At 37.6% G+C, this 16,164-nt stretch overlaps 1 protein-coding gene across 4 annotated transcripts in view; it reads right to left on the bottom strand.

Moving 5' to 3' along the window:
• Window positions 1-16,164, bottom strand: part of LOC106873027 (FK506-binding protein 15) — a 92,848-nt gene that overhangs the window by 36,998 nt on the left and 39,686 nt on the right. For 3 of the 4 annotated variants that reach the window (XM_014920230.3, XM_014920232.3, XM_014920231.3), the window contains exons 9-11: window positions 7,184-7,327; window positions 6,546-6,704; window positions 5,793-5,915 (exon numbers count right to left, since the gene is read on the bottom strand). In XM_014920230.3, coding sequence (XP_014775716.1) covers window positions 5,793-5,915; window positions 6,546-6,704; window positions 7,184-7,327 — 426 coding nt within the window. Of the gene's footprint in view, window positions 1-5,792; window positions 5,916-6,545; window positions 6,705-7,183; window positions 7,328-11,505; window positions 11,539-16,164 lie in introns of those variants that run through there. The other variant, XM_089363349.1, reaches the window with a different exon arrangement.

Raw genomic sequence — 16,164 nt, 5'->3', positions numbered from 1 at the left:
AAGTGATTTGGTTTGATATAACGAACGGCAGAGCTGGTTACAAGATATGAGCAGTAGGTTCTTTGGTTGATTGTCAGTCTGGCACATATATATATATATATATACAGCTGGGATTTTCCCTAACTACCTACATTATATTTACATGTCTATATCTATGTATATATATCATTCTGTTTATCAATATATAGCCTCAAAGCTCAATTTGATTGGAAATATTTAAATAAATATTTGATCAGAGGAAAATAAAGACTCAGCTTGATAGCTCTCACAATGGAAATTAGTTAACAATGATATAATACCAAAAATATGACATCAGAATTGGATAAGCTGGAATGATAATATTTTTTATTTATTTATTTATCACTAATGTATATTTTTAGAGATGGTTTGCTGCAATGAGAGACAACTCTCACATTTGTCTCAATGTCATCATCATCGTTTAACGTCCGCTTTCCATGCTAGCATGGGTTGGACGATTTGACTGAGGCCTGGTGAAACCGGATGGCAACACCAGGCTCCAATCTGATTTGGCAGAGTTTCTACAGCTGGATGCCCTCCCTAACGCCAACCACTCAGAGAGTGTAGTGGGTGCTTTTACGTGTCAACCGCACGAAGGCCAGTCAGGCGGTACTGGCAACGGCCATGCTCAAAATTATGTCTTTTATGTGCCACCCGCACAGTCCACTGAAAACAAACATTCCCAAACAAAATGATGAATTACGTAGATTTCTGGAAAGTTGGAGGTTACTGTGTTGAGGCCTTTTGCAAACTACTCCAATAATGAATTCTAGCAGCCTTGTTATCACAAATGATGACTTTAACAACCATGTTGAGTAACATCATGATGGGTACTCCAGTATAACGGAAGCTGTTAGGAATGAGGAGGGATAAAGTCATCATTTGTGATAACAAAGCTGCTAGAATTCATTATTGGAGTAGTTTGCAAAAGGCCTCAACACAGTAACCTCTAACATTTCAGAAATCTACATTATCCATCAAATTTTATTTGGGAATTTTTTCGGTGGACACATTGAGACAAATGTGAGAGTTGTCTTTCATTGCAGCAAACCATCTCTAAAAATAGACATTAGTGATAAGTAAATAAAAAAATATTATCATTCCAGCTTATCCAATTCTGATGTCATATTTTTGGTATTATATCATTGTTAACTAATTTCCATTGTGAGAGCTATCAAGCTTAGTCTTTATTTTCCTCTGATCAAATATTTAAATATTTCTAATCAAATTGAGCTTTGTGACATTAGGAATGAGGAGGGATCAAGTCTCTTGGCTATCAGTGATGCAAATGACCTAACCATTTATAGCACTAACTCCTGGAAACAGGCAAGCTACCTTATCATCTACCAAATAAGCAAAGCCAAAGACTTCATGCATATCAGGAAATGGATAGGCAACTGGTTGTAAATACTTAATAAATGACCCCAGGATAAGAACTACATGCATTTCAAAGAGGTCAGAGAATCTAGAGAAGAAAGGTGTGGAAGTTTCCCCAAAATCCTTCTATTAGGTGCAAGTTTAAAAAAATACTAGTTGACATACAATGAAGAGGTAGATACAGAGATTAATCTAATAGAGGACAACTGGAAGTTTCTCTGAGAAAACCTATTGTGATCTCAGGCTAGGTCTGTGGATGGAACAAAGTTCAAGCCAAAATGAAAGCTGACATGATGGTGGAATGGTCAGTTGATAGAGCCATAAAATCTAAAAGACAGGCCTGGAAAACTAGAAGAAAAGTGGGAGAAAAGAGGGAACTATACTAGGTAATTAATAGAGAAGTAGACATCAAATATATTTAGCAAGGAGAGAAAATGACAGTAAGAAGTTTCCCAATATTCTGTGATGAAAGGAAAACAAACATGGGTCATTCTTGATTGCAAAGCAATGTGTTACTATGAATTAAGAGATTTTTAGTGGGAAGTAGGCATACAATGATAGTGGTGCACATGCCTTAACTGAAGCTGATAAACAGGTATGAAAATGTAATAAGAGGTTGCTGAATGAGAGGAATGTGAGAGAGGAATAAAGTCTACTCCAAGTAGATCCAACAGAAGGAAGTAGTTATTAAAGTTGATAGGTTGAAAACATGATTAAAAATATAAATGCAAGAAGAGCAGCTGGACTATCTAGGATAGTGATAAAAATATCTGGTGAAGTAAGATACATTTGTCACTCAGTTAAACAGGGAAGTGGCATAGTGAATGACTGGTGTAACAGTATCATCAATAGCTTCAAAAAGGTCAAAAGGAACTACTCTACAAAAAAGCAACTATACGGTTTTGAAGTATAGGATCAGATTATAAAAAAAAGAATAAAGAGTTGCAGCACAACTGATTAAAAAGGGAATTAGCTTAGATGAGATGCAGTTCAGATTTGTAGATGGATGGGGTACCACTTATCGTTTCTTCTTAGAGAGACAAAGTTTTTGCTAAGAGTAAGCCACTATACCTTTGACTGGGTATTGAACTCTGTAGTCTTTGAAGAAAATCATAAGTAAATGAATGGCTTGTGAAAGGCAGGAAAGCAATGTACAGGGATGTGTGCCATCAGAAAAGTAAAACATTAGCATGAGGAAGTTAGCAATGCATTGAATGAGGAATTTAGCATACAAGTAAGTATCTATCAGGGCTCAGTTTACATCCCCTGTCTATTTATAGTTTTCTAAGCCACAACATAAGGGTTTTAGACCAGCTGTTCCTGCAGTCTTCTGTATACTGATGACCTAAATTTTAATAGCTGAACATGTCAGAGAATTAGAGAAGAAATTTCAAATATGAAAACAGAGCATAGACTTCAGCAGCCTCAAAGTAGGCTTAGAAAAGACATAAGTTTTCATTAGCAGGGAAGAGGAAAGGACTCTGCTGTCATCAGTGTGGTGGCCATATACAATATGCAGAACAGAAATAGGTAGAAAATCTCTGAGTACCAAATGTAAAGTATGGCAGCACAAGAAGTGCACCGGGCAGGCTGAAAGTGAATAAAGACTTGGTATATAATGGTTGGCAGTAAGAGCTCCTGGGGAGTAAATTCTTTCAAATGCTCAGAAGTTGACAGCTTCTTTATTAGGTAACTTAATTATCAGAGGAAGAGGTTATTCTGAAAGCATATCAGCCAGAGTAAGAAAGGTGTGGGAAAATGTTCAGGGAGCTATTACCTCTACTAGTAACAAGATTTGTCTTCAAGTGAAAGGTAGAGTGTATACGGCTAGCAGATGAGGTGCTATGCTGTAGGGTAGCAAAACATGAGCAGCGAATGCAGAGGGTGAATAAAGGTTGGAAAGAAATGAAGCAAGCATGCTCTGCTAGATGTGTGATCTTTGTGTGTATGACAAGCAGAATACAAATGAGAGATGAATTGAGTATAAGAAAAATCAGATGTAGTGTGCAAGAAAGGAGACTGGGTTGTATGAGCATGTGGTACATATGAAGGACAAAAGTTGAATAAAGAAGTGACAAACAATTCAAATGGAATGAGCCTGTGATAGAGAAAGGCTGAAGAAGATGATGGAAGAATTAGGGAAGGCCATCTCAAAAGGATAAACCCCACAATGCAGATGACAAAGTGACAGAATACTGTGCTGGAGAAGACCCATCCAACAGGTATTAGCATGGAAAATTGTGTATAAACTGATGATGATGATGACGATGGACCTTGTGCATGCAAAATATATAACTATTCTTTTACTCTTTTACTTGTTTCAGTTATTTGATTGCGACCATGCTGGAGCACCACCTTTATCGACCCTAGGACTTATTCTTTGTAAGCCTAGTACTTATTCTATCAGTTTCTTTTGCCGAACCGCTAAGTTAGGGGGGCGTAAACACACCAGCATCGGTTGTCAAGTGATGTTGGGGTCAAACACAGACACACAAACATATACACACACACATATATATATATACAACGGGCTTCTTTCAGTTTCCGTCTACCAGATCCACTCACAAGGCTTTGGTCGGCCCGAGGCTATAGCAGAAGACACTTGCCCAAGGTGCCACGCAGTGGGACTGAACCCGGAGCCATGTGGTTGGTAAGCAAGCTACTTACCACAGAGCCACTCCTGCACCTATATGAAATATTTTTTTTACATGGGTTCCCTCTTGTACTTTGACCTCATCATCAGTATTTTCTCTCTTTTTCCAACTGGGGTAGCTAGGTATCTCCTCCACTGCAAGACACCTGATCCTATCCCTCTATCAAATTTTTGCATCTCAGCACTTGATATAAGTCACCTCCCTCAGTAAAACATCTCATTCAATCAAGAGGTCTTGCAAGCTACTTGGTGAGCTTGCAAGACAAGTTCCCTTGATTGAGCTTTTGTCAATCAAGACTAGTGCAGGTGACATAGAAAAGCACTCAGTACACTCTGTAAAGTGGTTGGCATAAAGAAGGGCATCTAACAATAGAAACCATGCCATAACAGACATTGGAGATCAACACAGTCCTGTGACCTGTCAGATCCTGTCAAACTGTCCAACCTATGCCAGCATGGAACATAGACATTGCATGATGATAGGTACCAAACCTCAAGTATGTGGAAATTTCTAAAATTAGAAACTGAGTCAAACACTTGGTTTACAAGAATGTCTCTATTCTATGGTACTTGCAACAAACATTCTATGAGAGAACATTTTTGTTATATAAAGAATGTCAAACAAATACTTCCATTTCATTGCCTTTTATCTTCTTAGCCTACAATACCTGGGAGAGTTGTGGGGGGTAGAGAGTTCTCAGGTACTTCCTTTGTAGGGTCCTATCAGGGAGCAACCATCATCATTTTTTGTCTGGATTTCCAAGATGAACTGAGATTATGGATATTATCCAACCATCTTATTCTTGGTCTACCTCTAGATCTCCTGCCACTTGGTTCAGCTTGAAGAATCAGTCTTGTGATTCTTTCTTGTGACATTCTAATCCCATGTCTGTAGTATCAGAGCTGTGAACTCTCAATACCAGGTAGTATTACATAAAAGTGGATTAACTATTAGACATTTTGATGTGAAAAGGGACCTCCATTAATCAAGGTTGACAATCTACATTTGTGTATACAAACCTGGACAAGTATTTCTTTGTAGTTGCCCATGAATGCAAGTCTCCCTTCTCCAAATCACCAATGTTGTCCAAAGGAAAGGGTAGGATTTTAACTGACACAACTTGGAACCAGCGTCATTACAGGTGTTATTGGCAGAATGCAAAGGGTTGGAATAGATACCACATCTTGTTGAAAGCTCTAACAATTTGACCAATCCACTCTTCTGGAGTGGTGGTTTTCATTGATATTGTTTTTCATAAAAGCTAACTACTGTATTTACTTGTGTATAAGGCAAGATTTTTAACACAAAACATCGGGGGCTAAATTAGGGAAAATGGGCAGTAATTCCTTGAATGTAAGCAAAAAACCTCAAAAGGATAAAATATAATACTGGTTTTTAGGTACAAAAAGTAAAGTGAGTGATGTATTATATTTGAGATTGCATTGTTCTTGAGTAAATACAGAACTTACTTTTAACTTAAAGCATCATACTTAAATCTTTAGTATTTAAGCTGGTCATATCTGACCCAAATATTCTACCTGTTTTATGTTCAAACTGACCACATATAGCCTCTGAAGCCAACCCTACAATGTCATTCTAAAAATAAACAACCACATTGTTGAAATCTCAAAGCTATGGGATAACGCACAGTTAATTCAAAATGTGAATAAATAAGCATTACAATAGACAGACTAATCTGAATGCTAAAGGATTAAATGATAATTTCTCTGGATAGTCACTTACCAGTGTATCTTCAGTTTCACTGTCACCACTTGCTAAAGAAACCGAAACTCCGGCTACAGGCAACATAGGTTGCCCCATCCGAGCCATTCGAGATATCAGTCGGGCTTTATCACTTTTAGGAGACTGGAAGAAACCCCAGAAAACAGACTTGGTTAATATATTTCAAATTACACTGTGCAACATGGTTTTTGTCCTTGATTAGCAACTTTTATTTTTTATTTGCTCACCCCTAGAAAGTATGAAAAATGGCTAATATCTCCTTTATACTTTGCTTTTGTTACATTTATTCAAACCCCAAAGAATACCTCTCAATACATGGCTATGATGCTCCTCCACTACTCCTGCTCTGAGTTGCATATATTATCAGCCACTAAGGGACATGCTCAACTTGTTAAGGTCAAGCAACCCTGTGGTCAAGCAACTGACAAGCAAATCTGTGGTGTTGAGCAGAATATTTACTATAATGATATTTCTACTTCAGCAACCCAGTGCTGAATGTGTCTGAAATGTAATGGAAACTAGGTCAGATTCAAAACATTGATGTCCAGGTCACAAAAGCAAAATTTGAAGGGAATAATAGTCATTTCTTTTGACCTCTAGACAGAAACAAATAGGAAATAACACTTATTGACCAAAGACCAAAAAAAAAAAAAAATGTTACACAGTGTTATTATTATTATATCGTTCATTTATAACAAAACATTTGGTACTGGAAAGTCATTTTGAATTTAATTTATAATTAAAAGAAATTACCTGTGCCAACTGTTCATTAATAGATCGAGATCTGCTTTTAACAGTCTCTTCTGTTGGAGCTCCATCTGAATCAAAGTTCCCAGTTTCAGATGGAGAGTGCATAACAGAGTCAGAGGCAGTACTTGGCTCTGATGTGTCATCACTTTTAGATAATTTTACCTGTAAACAAAAAGATGGCAAAGTTACATTTAAATTGGAAACCAGATTATATAACCAGCTTTATTATACTCTGTAAGACCCCCACCCAGAGAGGCAGTGGTTTTCAGTGTGTTCAGAAATTTTAATCACGAAAACAAATGAAAGCAGTCTGAAATAGGGATATGCAGAGTAGTGGAGGTAAGTCTAATTAATTTATATTATAACCACATTTTGTGAACAATAGTGGCATTGGTCACATTCTTCCCAAAAGTCAATCATCGGTTCTCTGCATTGGAGTTGATGAGAATGACTGTTCAACTGTTCAATGGGTAGAATGAATGCCACAAGGAATGTTTATTAGAAAGCACTTGTTTGTCAATTTTCTCGATGATATACACTGGTGAGACACACATATAATGCGCTTTCACACTGTCTAATAAATTCCATATAAAATGAAAGAAACAAATAAGCAAAGATAGAAATATAAAAAATATAGTTACCCGGGTTACTTCAATTTGGAACACTAACGAAGAATTAGGTGGTACTTTGTCGCCCATGGCTGATTCACCATACGCAAGGTTTGATGGTACGACCAAAACACGTTGCCCACCTTTCTTCATACCAACTACACCTATGTCCCAACCCTGCAAATACGAAAGTAGAATGTTAAAAAACAAAGGAATAAAAACAAAACAAGATGCAAAAACAACATCATAGTCATATGTGTGTGTGGGTCATTTAGCATTTTGTGAAGTTTCAGATTATGTGTTTGCCTGATGTAACTTATTTTTAATTTTCTTTCTAAAATTGTCTTCAGATTTCTATGTTGGAAAGACTGGAGATTAGGATTCTCAGAGAAAGAAAAAAAGAGAAAAACCCAACAACGAAAATCTTTTTCTAAAAATTCCTTGGAATCACGTTTCAAAACATAAGATTCTGACAATCAAAAAAAACAAAAACAAAAAAACTCTCACAACCTTATGTAATTTTTTTTTATAGATTTTGTTTATTTGAATTTTTTACACAGTTATTTGCTTTAAACATTGGTGATTATGATAATCTAAAAATAAATCTTTTAATTTCAATTATTTTTTTTTTTCATTTTATCTAGTTTCAGCTCATGAGCTGTGGCCATGCTGGGGCACCGCCATTTGGTGTTGCTACACAATTTTACTTCAGGAATTGACATTTGGTGCATGAGAGAGTTTGATGCAGCTGCTCTTATCTGCACCTCCTGCCGTGAAGTTGGTTCGATAATTTTTTTTACATGGATTTTCTCTCCTTTTTACATTTTCTATCAAAATACCTGAGTCAATAGTAAATTTTTTTTTTGTATTCCTATAAAATTATCCCATGCCGGTGGCATGTAAAAAGCACTATATGAACATGATTGATGCCAGGGCCACCTAACTGGCTCCTGTGCTGGTGGCACATAAAAAGCACCCACTACACTCTCGGAGTGGTTGGCGTGAAGAAGAGCACCCAGTTGTAGAAACATTGCTTGATCAGATTGGAGCTTGATGCAGCCACTGGCTTTCCAGACCTCAGTCAAATCATCCAACCCATGTCAGCATGGAAAACAGATGTTAAATGAATGATGATGGTTACATGATATACATGTTCCATTTTTCCAGGAGTTGGATAGTTCGATAGGATCCAGTGCATGTCCAAAGACTCCATTGTTCTGCAATGTCTGCTTTAGCATTCTTTCTATGGCTGGATGCCTTTCCTAGCACCAACCACTTTACAGTAGGTGTTGGGTGCTTGAGTCATAAATTATCTAGTGTTCAAACAGCAGTAATTTACTTCAAGCAAGGTAGATTATGATACAAAAATGTTTTTTTAAATAGGTGGTGGGTGATGGAATTTTGCTTCTATTTCCATTTTGCGATTTTTCAGTTTGTTGGCCTTCTAAAACACCAAAAGTGAAATGCTTAGTTGGTGCCCTCACAAGAGGAAATTTATGTAGAAAACATGGCATTCCTTGCTTGCTGACTAGCAAATGAAAGTTGTACTTATACTGATCCTTTTTGAGATGCAACTGGAATTGATCAAAGGGAAATAACCCCATTTCACCAATAAGTGATGTCACTCAATAGAATTTCATTTTGTTTTTTTTTACAACTTTGACTGACCAAGGCTGTATTCCTACTTCCAGTAGTAGAGAGGTTATGTGCCTCCAGTCAGTAGACCTAACCATTACAGCGGAGAAGTACTGTCAGCAAATGGATGAAATGCATGAGAAACTCCGACAACAACAGCCAGCACTGGTCAATAGAAAAGGACCAACTCTTCTCCATGACAACGCTCAGCTGCACATCGCACAACTGACCCTGCAGAAGCTGAACGAATTGGGCTACGAAACTCTGCCTCATCCGCCATACTCACCAGACCTCTCGCCTACTGACTACCACTTTTTCAAGCATCTCGACAACTTCCTGTGTGAGAAAAGCTTCAAAAACCAAGATGATGCTAAACACGCCTTCAACGCTACCAGAATGCAGGATTTTTACACGACTGGCATAAATAAACTTGTTTCGCATTGGCAAGTGTGTTGATTCTGTTTGAGCCGAGATATGAGCATCTGAATTTAAAGGTTAAAAACTGCAAGCAATTTCTTGACAACCTAATATATATTATTTACATTCGACAGATATTTGTCCTCATCTTGTTTATTAACACGTTTCGGCTGATACACCCTCCAGCCTTCTTCTGGTGTCTTGGGGAAATTTCAAACCAGGGTTCTCATTCCTAAGGTATTTTTCATTGTTATTATTATTATCAATATTATTCAGGTCAGTGTTTGGGATCAAACTTGGAATCTTGGGGTTAGTAGCCCGTGGGCAATCATGGAGTGAATTTTAGGGCTTATAAATCTAATATTTTTCTATCCTTCCTTAATACCAGTTACCATATGCTATTCATATCTGCACTTGGTCTGCTTAGGAGGTTGTTGTGTCCTAGCATATGTGCTGCTTCTTTTAGTTTTCGTATTTTCCAGTGGTGTTCTCTGTCTATTATTTTAACTTCATCCCACAGGGGGATGTGGTCTCCATTTTTCCATACATGATCAGCTAAATATCTCCTCGTGTCACAGCTTTGCGATATTTGTCTACCATTATTTTGAGGGGGCAACATATTTCGCCTTTGTATAACCTACCACAGCTGCATGGGATGGGGTACACGCAGTCTTTGGTCATATTCTCTTCTATTGGTGGTTTTACTCAGAGATATTTACGAAGAGAGGCCTTTTACATAGGGTAGACAGACTGTGGACAGTTTATTGGCCTCATCCTCTCTCTATACTATCCACTCCAATTATGAAGAAGAGGCCGATAGAATTGGTAAGCCTAATACTAACTCTATTGGTCTCTTTTGCTGAACCACTAAGTTACAGGGATGTAAACACACCAGCATCAGTTGTCAGGTGATGTGGGGGGGGGGACAAACACAAACATATAGACACACATACATACATATATATACAAACACACACACACATACGATGAGCTTCTTTCAGTTTCTGTCTACCAAATCCACTCACGAGGCTTTGGTCAGCCCGAGGCTATAGATGACACTTGCCCAAAGTACCATGCAGTAGGATTGAACCTAGAACCATGTGGTTGGTAAGAAAGCAACTTACCACACATCCACTCCTGCGCCTTGTTAGGTAACGATCCAATTATATAATTACGCTTATCTGAGGTAGCCGATATGAAAGGGAATAACGCGACTGCTCTCTATTGTCAGAGATGGATTAGCACAACCTGTCAGCGGCTGTTGCGAAAAAAGTGGTGAAACGAAAAATTGACTAGGAGATTTGGCTAGGAGTTATGTCCCTTGGTTGGGTAAGTTGTGAAGCCAGCAAGAGTTTATCTTGAAGTAGGGAAAGTGTGTTTTATTAATGTCGCGTCCTTGCGGGGATGAGGTGTGTGATATGTGTAGTGGTGTGTGCGTGTATATATATATATATATATATATATATATATATATATATATATATATATATAGATATATATATATAGCGTTGTGTTTGTTGGTCTGTTGTCTTTCTGTAAAGGATTAAGTTGTGGTTTTTTTTTTATTAGCGAGTCGTGTGTAATGTATAATGTGTGTGTGGGGTTTGTGTATATGTGGAGGTACAATTTGCGTGGTGTGGTGGGGGATAGTTATATGCAGGATGGCCGCCTTATAAGGGTGTGCATATGTGTATTGCTGTCTTGGTCAAACTTTTTGCCAGGCCCAAGAGCATTGGTGGAAGATTGTTTGCGGAAGGTCGAGGCAGGGGACCTATGGTTGCAGTCATGGTGGGTCGCGCAGGTACGACAGAACGTACTTTCTTTCGTGCGGACAAGGATTAAACACCCAACTCCTGCCATTCAGGTAAACATCAGGGCGTTGGGTGCCTTTTAAAATCACCCTCTTCTTGGCCAGGCACAATCTGCACTTCCTGCTACTATTGAAGTACAGCTTGCATCTTTCTAGGATCTTCTACTTTATGCTGTACTCCGTGGCGATTTCTTTCAAAGCCCAGACGTGTTTGATTAGGATTGTGGCATTATGTCTCTCTGGGATGTTGAATGAAGACTTGTGGTTATTAAAGCGGGTCCAGAAGTTGGCCGTTTAGTGGACAAGTTGTGTTACCACTACATGAACATCCTGCCTTAGTCTCGGGTCTGAGTCCACCCACCAAAATCTCTTTTTTTTTTTTACACTAAGTGCACAGTTAAAGAATAATCTCAGAGTATGTCTATTAATTATTTTGTTGAATCTATTGGTACGAGGGGGAAGTGTCTATCAATTAAACTAAGGAAGATCTTACCCACTTTGGTCCTAACATTTAAAGAGAATGGTTGTGTGAACAACAGTACTTTCCAGTGGTGCTTTCTCTTGAGATTTATTTTCTCTGTAGCATCGAAAAACCTGTGTGTGTGTGTGTGTGTGTGTGTATACACATACATACTTATTTCATCTAAAACATAAGATTTTAAATTGTACATTAGATTTTCTTTTTAAGGATCCATTAAGGATATACGCTAAAAACGACCTGTAAGCAACAGGAACAAAATCTCTCTCAGAACACACTAGTCTTAGAAAAATGAAATGGATAATATAATGCTGGTGACACACAGTTCAGAAAAGAAGATGGGATAGTCATAACTGGAATGCCTTTCATGATCGAAATCAATCAAAGCCTAGTTGAGATTAAACAATAACAATGCTGTTACGAAAAAAATATTAAGATCAATCAATAATATACATGAACTATGATATTGTAGAAAGAAAAAAAAACGGACAAAAACAATTTAAATGCTGATAATTATACCAATTTAAATGTTAATAATTATATGAAATATAAATAAACATCACATTACTCTGTTATGCCGCCGCCACAAAAGAAATGTCGTTGAGAATGTTTTTGTTTTAGCAACCTTAGCGTTTGATTGCGTGCCAATGCTTCTTAAAGTAAATTTGCATGATTTTAAACCGATTGACAGGGCAATGAGAATGAATCGTAAAAGAAAACATACACCAAATTGAAAGTTTACAAACAATTTTTTTTTTCAGAATCATAATCTCCGTATTTTTTGTACGTATTTCGCAAAAACAAAATTTCCGGAAAAAGTGAAAAAATGAAGAAATGGGGAGGGGGAATTGAAATTTTGAAGTTGCGATTTTTGAAAATTTTATCAGAATCGGAATCTCCACAGCCTAAAACGTGGGATTCCGTAACAAAAAAAAATAAATAAATAAATCTAAGGGGGGAAGGGTTCCGTTTACATATCCTTCATCTGGACCGCATGTAGCACTTTACGTAAATTGTTACTTGCATACAATACATATATTGTCAACCAAAGTAAGCGACTTAAATTATTTTGTAATTACTTTATTTATGGCATACTGTGACTTTCTTCCCACCCCATGATTTTCTTTTCGCCGAAAAGCCATATCACATGCTTTCACTTCATATACTAAAACGATTCATAATACATATATCAAGCAAGCGCTCGCAAGGTGTACCGAAAAAGCACTTCAAGGATACACTCAAAGCCTCGATGAAGAGTTTGGAAATCGACCACGACACCTGGGAAACGCAAGACCACCGTGCTTGGCGAAGATGCACATGCAGAAGTGTCATCTACGAACAGAACAGGATTGCAAAAGCACAAAGAAAACGCGAACCGCGCAAATTCAGTGCCAACTCCTTGCCTACAAATCCCAACAGACTACCAGTGCTTTTCAAGCACGCATCGGGCCGAATATACCGTGATCCATCTTCTCGCATGTGATTGATGTCCTTGGTCATCGTCGACAACGACAGACGAACTAATATATATATATATATATATATATATATATATATATATATATATATATATATATATATATATATATATATATATATATATATATATAATCTGGGTGTCTTTGCGTCTGTCCCCCATTACTGCTTGACAACGAACAACGATGTCCGTGTTTACGTTCCCGTACGTATCTAAGTGGTTCGGCAAATGTGTACATTAGCCGAATTATTATTGGTAGAGTCAAATGGCTCTTCTCAAAAGAGATATTAACTTGTTTAGACCGAGTGAATGCACAGGAACAACGTGACCGCTTCTCGTCGGCTCTACAGCTCATTCATCGTACTGCATTGCTAACATGTGTCGACGTGCAAGCCACCGAATTGTCTTCTCATTAGTGTTCTTTGCTGGGTGTAACAATATGTTGGAGCAGTGCACCTCAACTGCTATTTCTGAAATACTTACACTTCGTTAAAATTTTGTAACACATTTAGGCAACGGCGAATATAGAATAATAAAAGAATTGTTTTTCTTTCTATGATTGGGATGTTAGTGTCGTCACTTCAGGTTTTTTTAAAGGGCATTTTACTTTCGTTTTTATACGCCAACCACTTTATAGAGTATATAAGGTGCTTTTTTTTTCTAGAGTAATGAAAGTTTGATTATCTAATGTGTCCATTCAAATACAGTAAGGTGTCGTAGGAAATTTGGCTGCTATTACAAGCATGTTGAGCGACTACGTGAAAGTTCCCTAACTGGCTTTCCTTTTAATAATACATTGGATCTCCGGATAAACTTATGCACTTTTCAGTGGTCTAACGATTGACGTTGCTTTACTATGCTTATGTACGAAAGTATGTTTAATTTTGAAGTAGTTCACACATGGTAGAGATATGGCTGCTGAAGTTGCCATTGCACATACGGATATAACTTTTTACAATATTTACACTGGAGATTTGAGATATTGCTAGTTTTGCTTAAGCATTTGACATTAAGCAAACAGTCCTGTTTGGAGTTGATTTGGTTGGCTCTTTTGAAGTCTGCTCATTATGCTACTTATCCACTGTCAGCAGTTTATTGAAGAATCTGAATGTCAGAGCCTACATATTCTTGTACGCTTGGTGTTGTTTAGACAAATTCTCATTTCAAAATGCTTAGTTCAAGCTTAGTGGGTAGCAAAAGTTGAAATATTGAATAAATTTAGATTTCTACAACTCTACATAGTTAAGAGGCTTTTATTGCCTTCTATTTGGCATTAGGAAGGGCATCCAACCAGGCCTAAACAGGCATTGGAACAAGACACAGTCCCTGGACCTATCAGATCATGTCAAACCATCCAACCCATGCCAGCATGGAACATAGACATTAAATGATAATGATGATGATTTCTATATTGAAATGACTATGTTTCAAGTAAAAAATAAAAAAAACAAAAAAAGACTTACAGTGATTGATCAAAGACATTTCAAATATAGTAGCAGCCTTTGATAACATTTTTGTAGAAAATGTACAAATTGATTGCATCATTAGAAGATTTAATATCTGAAACTTAGACATCAGATATTTTATATGCTTTTAATGTTCCACAGATGCAAGAATGAAGGTGTGTGTATATATATATATATATATATATATATATATATATATATATATATATATATATACATATATATATATATATACATATATATATATATATATACATATATATATCATCATCATCATCATCATCGTTTAACGTCCGCTTTCCATGCTAGCATGGGTTGGACGATTTGACTGAGGACTGGTGAAACCGGATGGCAACACCAGGCTCCAGTCTGATTTGGCAGAGTTTCTACAGCTGGATGCCCTTCCTAACGCCAACCACTCAGAGAGTGTAGTGGGTGCTTTTACGTGTCACCCGCACGAAAACGGCCACGCTCGAAATGGTGTCTTTTATGTGCCACCCGCACAAGCCAGTCCAGGGGCACTGGCAACGATCTCGCTCGAAAATCCTACAGGAGCCAGTCAGGCGGTACTGGCAACGGCCACGCTCAAAATGGTGCATCTCATGTGCCACCCGCACAAGAACCAGTCCAGGGGCACTGGCAACGATCTTACTTGGCTTGCCGGGTCTTCTCACGCACAGCCCATTTCCAAAGGTCTCGGTCCATAGTCATCGCCTCGGTGAGGCCCAATGTACGAAGGTCTTGCCTCACCACCTCAGCCCAGGTCTTCCTGGGCCTACCTCTTCCACGGGTTCCCTCAACTGTTAGGGTGTGGCACTTTTTCACGCAGCTATCCTCCTCCATTCTCACCACATGTCCATACCAGCGCAATCGTCTCTCTTGCACGCCACAACTGATGCTTCTAATGTTCAGCTTTTCTCTCAAGATACTTACACTCTGACGGGTATTCACATTGACATTACACATCCAACGGAGCATACTGGCTTCATTCCTTGCGAGCTTACGTATGTCCTCAGCAGTTACAGCCCATGTTTCACTGCCATGTAGCATGGTTGTTCGTACGCATGCGTCATACAGTCTGCCTTTTACTCTGAGTGAGAGTCCCTTTGTCGCCAGCAGGGGTAAGAGCTCTCTAAACTTTGCCCAAGTATCTAACACATTTACTAAATATCAATGTCAATGCTAGAACTTATTCTATATATACATATATATATATATATATATATATATAGAATAAGTTCTAGCATTGACATTGATATTTAGTAAATGTGTTAGATACTTGAAAAAAGATGTCAACAGATTTCTCAACAATATTTTAGAAAGTCATGTTGGCTGTTTGTGATCAAGGTAGATATTGTGTTATGCTACCATTTGGTTGGAACAGTTCACACTTTGTCTTGAGTCATTAAAAATGCTTTTATTGTATGAAGCCTAACAGCAGATAAATGAAAGCCAAGATTGAAATAGAGTTTATGATGAAAGTTAATTCAGTTTTTGGTGGTGTAATATTGCTATGAATAAGAATCATAAATAAACAAACATACTCCACTGGGTAAAATTTTCTGAAACAAATATTGATTTCTTCCTCAAGCTAGAGATTAATATAATTAACTGGATCAACCCTACCATACTCTGATCTTTATTTTATGGAGTGATGAAAGGCAAAGTCACTCTAGTGAGAATTGAACTCATGATGCAGTAAAAAAAACAAACAACAAAAACCTGAATAAA

Source organism: Octopus bimaculoides, chromosome 1 (genome assembly GCF_046866305.1).
Source record: "Octopus bimaculoides isolate indiv1 chromosome 1, ASM4686630v1, whole genome shotgun sequence".
Taxonomy (NCBI): Eukaryota; Metazoa; Mollusca; class Cephalopoda; order Octopoda; family Octopodidae; genus Octopus; species Octopus bimaculoides.
The sequence above is the reverse complement of the archived record's forward strand: the minus strand, read 5'-3'. Positions and strand labels throughout refer to the sequence as shown.